The sequence below is a fragment of the Salvelinus alpinus genome, chromosome 12 (genome assembly GCF_045679555.1).
Source record: "Salvelinus alpinus chromosome 12, SLU_Salpinus.1, whole genome shotgun sequence".
Lineage (NCBI taxonomy): Eukaryota > Metazoa > Chordata > Actinopteri > Salmoniformes > Salmonidae > Salvelinus > Salvelinus alpinus.
The window spans coordinates 52,555,283-52,564,737 of NC_092097.1; the positions used below are offsets into that span (position 1 = coordinate 52,555,283).

General features: G+C 41.4%; 2 protein-coding genes across 3 annotated transcripts; one reads left to right on the forward strand and one right to left on the reverse strand.

Moving 5' to 3' along the window:
* Positions 1–2,275: 2,275 nt before the first annotated feature.
* tma7 (translation machinery associated 7 homolog) lies at positions 2,276–4,353 on the reverse strand. The gene is made up of 4 exons (XM_071336801.1): positions 4,178–4,353; positions 3,636–3,691; positions 3,386–3,473; positions 2,276–2,949 (listed from the first exon to the last, which is right to left on the reverse strand). The coding sequence occupies exons 1-4, from the start codon at positions 4,191–4,193 to the stop codon at positions 2,915–2,917; spliced, it is 195 nt and encodes a 64-aa protein (XP_071192902.1). The 5' UTR covers positions 4,194–4,353; the 3' UTR covers positions 2,276–2,914.
* A 1,878-nt stretch (positions 4,354–6,231) lies between these two features.
* Positions 6,232–9,202, forward strand: ccdc51 (coiled-coil domain containing 51). 2 transcript variants are annotated; one of them, XM_071336799.1, is made up of 4 exons: positions 6,232–6,446; positions 6,985–7,386; positions 7,741–7,905; positions 8,130–9,202. In XM_071336799.1, the coding sequence occupies exons 2-4, from the start codon at positions 7,045–7,047 to the stop codon at positions 8,934–8,936; spliced, it is 1,314 nt and encodes a 437-aa protein (XP_071192900.1). In that variant the 5' UTR covers positions 6,232–6,446; positions 6,985–7,044; the 3' UTR covers positions 8,937–9,202. The 2 variants fall into 2 exon arrangements, with proteins under 2 accessions (XP_071192900.1, XP_071192901.1); XM_071336800.1 differs by having other exon boundaries at positions 6,363–6,467.
* The last annotated feature ends 253 nt before the right edge of the window (positions 9,203–9,455 follow it).

Consider the following 9,455-nt stretch of genomic DNA (forward strand, 5'->3'; position numbering starts at 1 on the left):
TTCTTTAAAACCATGTGACCTGTTTTGAAAATATCCATACAGCTAAGTGGAAGGTAGACTAGTGATTAAGAGTGTTGGGCCAGTAACCATAAGGTAACTGGTTTGAATCCCCGAGCTGACTAGGTGAAAAATCTGTTAATGTGCCCTTGAGCAAGGCACTTCACCAAAATTGCTCTGGATAAGGGTGTCTGCAAAACATTTTTATCTGGTCTAATTGCACGTATAAAAACCTTTTTACAACTAACTAATCACGGTCAGAGGGTCCTGATTTATACCTGCTTAGGTTACCAGATGAGGAAAAGCTCCGGGCCCCAGGGAAAACAATTTGCCCCATCACTCTGGGACCTGTGGTGCCACCTCTGCATCAGGGCATCATTGGTCCCAGAAATCGATACATCCGGGTTCAAAGACTATGTGGTAGTGGCGGGAAAAGGATGCAGTTTGTAAAACATGTGGATCCAAAATCACTGATGCATTGCAATTTCAATGACATTTATATAAACAAGTTCCATCCTGGTAGATGGTTTGATTACAATATTACAACTACAGTGCATTCAGGAAGCATTCAGACCCCTTGACTTTTTCCACATTTTGTTAAGTTAGAGCCTCATTCTACAATTTATTAAATTGTTTCCCCCCCCTTCATCAATCCACACACCATACCTCATAATGACAAAGCAAAAACAGGTTTTTAGAATAATAAATGAAATATCATATTTACATAAGTATTCATACCCTTTACTCAGTACTATGTTGAAGCACCTTTGGCAGCGATTACAGCCTCAAGTCTTCTTGGGTATGACGCAAGCTTGGCACACCTGTATTTGGAGAGTTTCTCCCATTCTTCTCTGCAGATCCTCTGAAGTCATGTCAGTTTGAATGGGGAGCATCTCTGCACAGCTATTTTCAGGTCTCTCCGGAGATATAAGATTGGGTTCAAGTCCGGGCTCTGGCATGGCCACTCATATACATTCAGACTTGTCCAAAAGCCACTCCTGTGTGGTCTTGGCTGTGTGCTTAGGGTCGTTGTCCTGTTGGAAGGTGAACCTTCGCCCCAGTCTGAGGTCCTAAGCGCACTGGAGCAGGTTTTCATTAAGGTTCTCTCTGTACTTTGCTCCGTTCATCTATCCCTCAATCTTGACTAGTCTCCCAGTCCCTGCCACTGAAAATAATCCCCACAGCATGATGCTGCCACCACCATGCATCACAGTGGGGATGGTGCCAGGTTTCGGCCAGACGTGACGCTTCGTATTCAGGACAAAGAGTTCAATCTTGGTTTCATCCGACCAGAGAATATTTTTTCTCATGGTCTGAGAGTTCTTTAGGTGCCTTTTGGCAAACTCCAAGCGGGCTGTCATGTGCCTTTTACTGAGGAGTGGCTTCCGTCTGGCCACTCTTACCATAAAGGCCTGATTGGTGGACTGCTGCAGAGATTGTTGTCCTTCAGGAAGGTTCTCCCATCTTCACAGAGGAACTCTAGAGCTCTATCAGAGTGACCATTTGGTTCTTGGTCACCTCCCTGACCAAGGCCCTTCTCCCCTAATTGCTCAGTTTGGCGGGGCTGCCAGCTCTTGGAAAAGTCTTAGTGGTTCCAAACTTCTTCCATTTAAGAATGATGGAGGCCACTGTGTTCTTGGGGACCTTCAATGCTGCAGAAATGTTTTGGTATCCTTCCCCAGATCTGTGCCTCTAAACAATCCCGTATCGGCGCTCTACGGACAATTCCTTCAACCTAATAGCTTGGTTTTTGCTCTGACATGCACTATCAAATGTGGGACCTTATATAGACAGCTGTGTGCCTTTCCAAGTCATGTCCAATCAATTGAATTTACCACAGGTGGACAATCAAGTTGTAGAAACGTCTAGGATAATCAATGGAAACCGGATGCACTTGAGCTCAATTTCAAGTCTCATAAAGGGTCTGAATACTTATGTAAATAAGGTATGTTTTATTTGTAACACACGTGATTATTTTATTTTTTTTAAGTCAAAAAATCTGTTTTTGCTTCATCATTATGGGTTAGAGGAAAAACGTGATAAGGTTAATGTAACAAAATGTGGGGGGAAAAAATCAATGGCTCTGAATACTTTCCAAATGCACTAGATGAAATGTTAGTAGCCTACATTTTGACAACCTGTACATAGAAATACAGTACATGTCAAAGTTGAGCCCTCTGGCTCATGTGTCAACATCTAACTACTATGCTTTATTAGGCCCTGAAGGTGAGCGACCATTACCCTGTGGAGGTAGAGCTGAAAAGATCAACACCAACAGAACAGAGTAAGCAGCATCTTTATTCTGAATCTCCCAAACTTTCCTCTTAAAGAAAATGGTCAAAACGAGGTATTAAACACAGAACAAAACAGCAACATCTTCACAAATATCACTCCACACACAAAAAACTATGTAGAAAAATGCACCAAAAAAATTGTAGATAAGATTCTCATTTTCAGGTTTGCGGACTGGGAAATAGAACCCTGTACATGGACAGAGGAAGTGAGTGAAGAGGTGATGGAGCAGGAGAAGAAGCCTTATCCAACCAGAGAAGCTGAATTTATAGAAACTGGTGCTGAAGATGCAGATGGTCAAGCTTGGGAAAAGTTACATTGAACTTACCACAATACTAGTCATATTAGTACTGTATGTATGTCTAGTGTAGCTACTGATCTAATACTGATGTGTTTCTTGACAGAATCTCAATATAGATTGAGTGAAAATACTGCAGTAGTTACAATAGTTTATTTCAAAACTTTCTTGACAAGAACACATTCAAAAAAGGTCATTACATGTTTTTCCTCTTTCTACAATGGACTCAAACGGGACAAAATAAAGGGGGGGGGGGGTAGCAGGGGTTGGATTTGACAGGGGGCTGCGATTCAGCAACAAATGAGTACATGGTTTTCAAATGTATAATCACTTCTTTCCAGACTTCTTGATTCCTCCACCAGCTGAAAAGGAAAATCAAGAGAATGAGAAAACCATGAAAAATATGCTTAACTTTCTCTAGAAAACTCAAGTAGACAGAGGGACTACTAAAACAGCTGTGGCAAGCAGAGTACATTGAATGACAAGGCAAGAAAACCCAGAAAGACAACACTGCCACCTAGTGACATCAGAATCACTAGACATATTCTCCTCAGCTCAGTGTTGACTTGCAATGCTTTTTTTTCTCTTTGGGCTAATGGGCGTTATCCGCTGCAGTATAAAACAGTTACAAACATTGGCAAGGGAAAATAATACTCTGCATTTGTGGAGTCAATGGGTTGTTGGGTAGATTTGGGTCGAATTGAAAGTCCACCTTTTGATTACTTTGGGCTGTTCAGTAAATCATAGGAATCCTGATTAGATTCTGATCGTCAACAAAAACAAATAAATGATTGTTACTTAATGGTCCCTTTCCTGCTGCTTTCGTCTTCAATGCATCCAAGGCTTTCTGGTCTTCTTTCTGCTTCTGTTTGAAGGCCATTTCATCCTGGATTTGACATAAAGCAAATGTGATCAGGATTACAATGGAAATACACTAAGCTACATTTGAACTCCAACATTTAGAAAAACACTGAGTGTTCCCTCATTAGAAGTTTATATTACATGATACAGGCTACATATAACATCGTGCAAACAATGACAAACTCACATCATCCATCTCCTTAGTCGCTTTTTTGGCAGATTTTAAGGGCTTCTTTTTACCACCTATAAGACAAGAACATATCCCATTCAATCAATATATCGTGAATGAACGAATACCGCATAAGCGCGTCACACACAGAAGAAGCCTTCAGAAGGTAGGAAGCTAGCTAGCTAAACTGATCATGACATGCGGGACAGTTTCACACATTACACAGCTAACCATCTAGAATAACTTTGATATATGTATTACCTAGGAGCAGTTAGTAAGATGGTTTGAGCAATCAGCAATGTATGGGCATATATGGTACATACAAATGCATTCACAGTAAAAATAATAATTTTTAAAAAATCTGCTTTCTAGCCTACATTAGTAGCAAGGCTTGCCAGCTATTCCAGCTAGCTAGATACATACATTACATTGCATGGGTTGCTAGCGAGCTAGACTGGACAGTCGTAGCTAACCAACTTTCTATATAATAGCATCATTATTACTTTTCACCTTAAAATAAATATCGAGGTGTATGTCAAATATGTAAATGTGAATCTCACCTTCTCTTCCGGACATATTTGCGAGTGTTTCAATAAAATCTAAATAAAACAACTGAGCTAGCTTGTTCGCAGTTGCTTTCTAACAGAGAGGAAGAGGCTAAGCGAGAAATTCTACTCCGCCAAAAATCTGTCCAGGAAAATAAGCTTCTTCTTCTTCTGGTTTATTGACGAACTACACGTAAAAGGTGTTTTATCGCCACCAACTGGACGGGGGTGAAAAACTTCACTAAAGAAAAGTAATTCCATTATCGGGAAAATATAATGAACAAAAATCCACACAAACAACGAAAAAACAATATACAGTACCAGTCAAAGGTTTGATCATACCTACTCATTCCAGGGTTTTCTTTGTTTTTACTATTTTCTACATTGTAGAATAATAGTGAAGACATCAAAACTATGAAATAACACATATGGAATCATGTAACCAAAAAAGTGTCATACAAATCTAAATATATTTTATATTTGAGATTCTTCAAAGTAGCCACCCTTTGCCTTGATGACGTGACACTCTTGGCATTCTCTCAACCAGCTTCACCTGGAATGCTTTTCCAACAGTCTTGAAGGAGTAGCTGTGTTGCATCAACCCTTTTCTTTCTTTCTTTATTTTATTTCATCAGGTAGGCTAGTTGAGAACAAGTTCTCATTTACAACTGCGACCTGGCCAGAGCGTCCAGTGTGCACTCTGAACGCTCCAAGAGCGAAGCGCTCTGAATTTACAAACTGACAATGCTCTGAATTTATGAACCCCAGAGCACACTCTGGCACTCCAGATTGAATTTACCAACATGCTCTTTATTTCAGCATTATGACTGTTACTATAGAGAACAATTTTTTTATTTTTTATTTAACTAGGCAAGTCAGTTAATAACAAATTCTTATTTACAATGACTGCCTACCCCAGCCAATTGTGTGCCCACCTATGGAACTCCCAATCACAGCCAGATGTGATACAGCCTGGATTCGAAACAGGGACTGTAGTGACATCTCTTGCACTGAGATGCAGTGTCTTAGACCACTGCGCCACTCATCATGGATATAACCTGTTATAGCGTGGACATTGCCAATGAGGGCTTCCACCATTTTAAAGGAGTTAACTGGGTGGGGATTCCTGAGTTGGGAGCAATCTGCCAATGAAGAAAAATAAAATGGACTGCTTTAAAATGGAGATATCCTCAATGACGCTGCCCATGCTGTCATAGACACTATAATGGCACAGATACAAGGATGAGTCCTAGCTATATCTATCTCTTTGGCCTGTTGTTCGCATGCTTGTTTACTCTCTCATTGACTAGAATGGTCCCACCTGATCTGGTCTCTTCCTGCATGCTTTACATCAGAGAGGAAGAGGCCCAACTCGATGGAAAATCTGTCTCCCTCCAGCAGGTGGCTATTTTCGCTTGTTTCGCTCACCAAGCATGGGGTTTTCAAACGGAGGTCGATGAGAGAGTGACGAATTTGGTCAACGAAAAACTGAATGGCTTATTTGCTATGTGAGATTTATTTGATCGAATAGAAGTTTCATAATGCTTAAGTTGTTATGACTGTACTGATATAAGTAGGACACGTAACATTCCGGAAACTTTGAGAAAAAACACTTTATATTGGAGTTGTCTCGAGATTGCTATTCATAAAATAGGGCTCCCAAGTAGCGCAGCAGTCTAAGGCACTGCAGCTCAGTGCTACAGACACACTGGTTCGATTCCAAGCTGTATCACAACCGGCTGTGATTGGGACTCCCATAGGGCGGCGCATAATTATCCCAGCGTTGTCTGAGTTTGGCTGGTGTAGGCTGTCATTGTAAATTAGAATTTGTTATTAACTGACTTGCCTAGTTAAATAAAAATATAGTGTCTCTCTTCATCGAATACAGGCTGTTGACGTCAACAACCCTCATCAAATATTAAAAAAAATATGACAAAAATGAGATGTTTCCACTAATCCAAAGAAAGGATAGGCGGGAGCTAGACAGACGTTTTGTGGACAACGACTACCACTGTTAGGGCAGAGACGTGTATCTTGTCAGTATATCCATCATCTTTGCTTACATATTTGAGAACGCGTATTTTCATTGTTAGAGCGGTCACTTGACTATCTTGGCAACATATTGGACAATCTTTGTTTCTAATCCGCGCTGTTAGGACCTTACTTCCACTCTAAACCGGATGCAGAATATTTGTGATGTGCCTGATCATAAACATTTTATGATAAAATTACTATGTACGTTTTGTAGCCAGCTGATCATTTGCCTAATACTTGAAGACAACCGGTACGTGATTATTCTTATTAGGTACATAAAAACAAATCAGAGATCAATAGCAAGGACTAGAACATGATGTGTATTTAGCCCTGGGTTGCCTAAAGCAAGTTTGAAAACTGTCAGCTAGCTAGGTAGCTACGCTAGCTAGGCCGCTGTCTATGGTAATTCATTGGGCGTCTAAACCACTGCATCATGGATGACATCCAAAATGGCCATAGATTTTCAATGAATCCATTAACACCAGCATTGTAGAGGTCAACCGAGCTTCTGCAGTGTTGCAGAAATGTAGATATTATCCTCCAGATAGCCCAGCATATCTGAAGCAGGGGTGATACAGGAAATGCCAGGGGGATTACAGTAACTAAGATAGTGGCGTTTTGGAAGATCTAACGCTAGCGAACTAGACTGTACTAACTAGAGTTATTCAATAATTTTTGATAGCTACGTCGAAACATTATAAAACATTGATAAACATTCATTGATACCTCAAACATCAGGCTTTGACTGTACTGTCTTGTTTATTCTTATTTTATTTATTTGTACACAGGTGGCAGCTCCAATGTCTTGTGCTTTAGCATCATAGTGAATATAACCCACTGGTTTCTCAATGAGGTACAGAGGTAAACAGCTCATACCATGGTGCCATGGAACATCATGTCTCTACCGTTTCCACATCACTGGCACGGTTAGAGGGACAGTGTCTTTCAGCAGGGCCTACAGCACACAACAACAACCGCCACCATCTCCAAAAGATGACGGAGCAGACAAACCTGTTATTCCTATTCAAGAGCGTGCCGTGGCTACAATACAGAATTTGACTGACTTGGGGAAGCAGTGGGGACAGAAGTCTGTGAGCACTGCCTCAAACACAGTTAACTACTGGTGGGAGAGGTACGAGGAGTTTGTCGGCCTGAATGAAGTCAGAAATGCTCAGTCTCAAGTCACAGAGGTAAGTCCGTTCCGTATGGAAGGCAAGTCAGGAAACTAAAGGTTGTGATATGTTTCTCTAAATGTATCTCGCTATTTCATCACTTGAGGTTTAGTTTCTCCTGACCACATGACCTTACAAGGGGAAAAACTCTGGGGCCTGTCTATAGGTGTTGTCTGGGGACCTATAACTAGTGCCCAGAGTTCTTCCTGCTCAGGTCAAGTGGTCAGGGAAACTCCTGTCTCTAGTCCTCACACAGTTTCCTAAACTTGTAATCTGAACAGCTCAAGACCCATAGCCTATAACTAAGGCATCAGAGGTTTTTCCGGTCAGATCATATACTTTCCCTAAATTTCTAATCATCTGTATATTTAGGCAGAGAGGGCCTTCATGGTGGCCAGAGGCATGGTGCGTGAGGCCCATGGGAGCCTGGAGGCCCTACAGGTCAGGCTGAAGGAGGTGAGAGACCGACTGGATCGGGTCTCACGAGAGGAGGCCCACTACCTGGAGCTGGCCACACTGGAGCACAAGCTGCTGCAGGTAATACTGTCAAGAGACCTAATCAGATGTACAATCCATTGTTGAATATGAATGTATCATTCTGCTGTCACATTGCCCAATCCCATGAAAATACACAGATGCACACACGTACATTGTCAGCTGCAAAGCAGTTTGTTGTGTTTGAGTTGAGGAGACTCACGTTGGGGACTTTAGTTGTTTATACATTTTTATAAAGAAAATAAGACATTCTCCCCATTTTGTAGGAGGAGCGTCGCCTGCGGACAGCCTACGAGAATGCAGAGGGTGCAGAACGAGAGAAGTTTGCCCTATTCTCAGCTGGTGTGCGTGAGAGCCACGAAAAAGAGCGGACTCGGGCGGAGCGCACAAAGAACTGGTCTGTGATAGGCTCAGTGCTCGGAGCTTTGATAGGGGTCATGGGGTCAACCTATATCAACAGAGTACGCCTACAGGAGCTGAAGACCTTACTACTGGAGGCTCAGAAAGGACCTGTTAGTCTACAGGAGGCTATTAAAGTTCAGGCCGGTATGCATAAGTCTCAACAACAGGAGCTGAGAGGCCTTATAGACACTCTGAGGGTTACTCTTCACCATAGAGCAGCTCAGGTGATAGCTGAGACAGATGTGAAGAAGCCAGTGGCTGTTCGGGTTCCGGAACCCATCGTGGTTCCACCCCTGCCTTCTCTGGGTGCCACCGAGGCAGTTCTGAAAGAGATATTGCTCTATAGTCAGAAAGCACAGAGTCTTATAGAAGGCATCCAGCCACAGCTAGGTCAGCTTGAACAGAGTGTTGGGAAGGTGGAATCAGAACTTCTGGCTGTTCAAAACTTGATTGAGACTTATCATAGGGAAGAAAAGCCGTCAGTAGTTATAAGTCAGCAAGATTCCCAGATGTTTGTTTGCGACACTAAGAGCGTCATGCAAGGTCTTGACCAGACGGAGAGAAGACTTGAGGCCTCGATAAGCCAGACTACCATGTACAACACTGTTCTGGCTTACGGTGCGCTTGCTGTCACTGTTCCTGCACTGTATATCCTCTTTAGAGGTGTTTGACTAATGTTATGTTCTGTAAGAGTGATATTCATCTTGCAGGGTCCATCTTGATTTACAATGAAATATTTACAAATTAATGTTGTGATTGCTGTTTATGTTTTTACTACAGGCAAAATGAACCATGCACTGATGTTAAATCATTACTGTATATATTGAGTGTGAAGCTAAAATAATTTGAGTGCTGTATCTAGATAAAAAGCTAATGTAAAACATTGTAAAATATTTGAATTAGAGTACTGTCTATTAAAATTTAATACATTGTCAAATATTTTGTCATCTTTTTAATGTAAATGGTTCTAAACATTAGTGCAAAAATAATTTATAATTCCTGTAAAAATGAGCGTAATATATCATGTGTATTTCACAAAGAAAATATGGTCAATATGTGAGAACACGGCACAATTCTGTTTCTCACGTCTTCAGTAAAACAACTGATAATCAGCAACCCGGCTTTCTGAGGGAAACAAATCGAGCGCATCCAAAGGATCCTGCTTTACATTAGATTGACCTATCACAGAG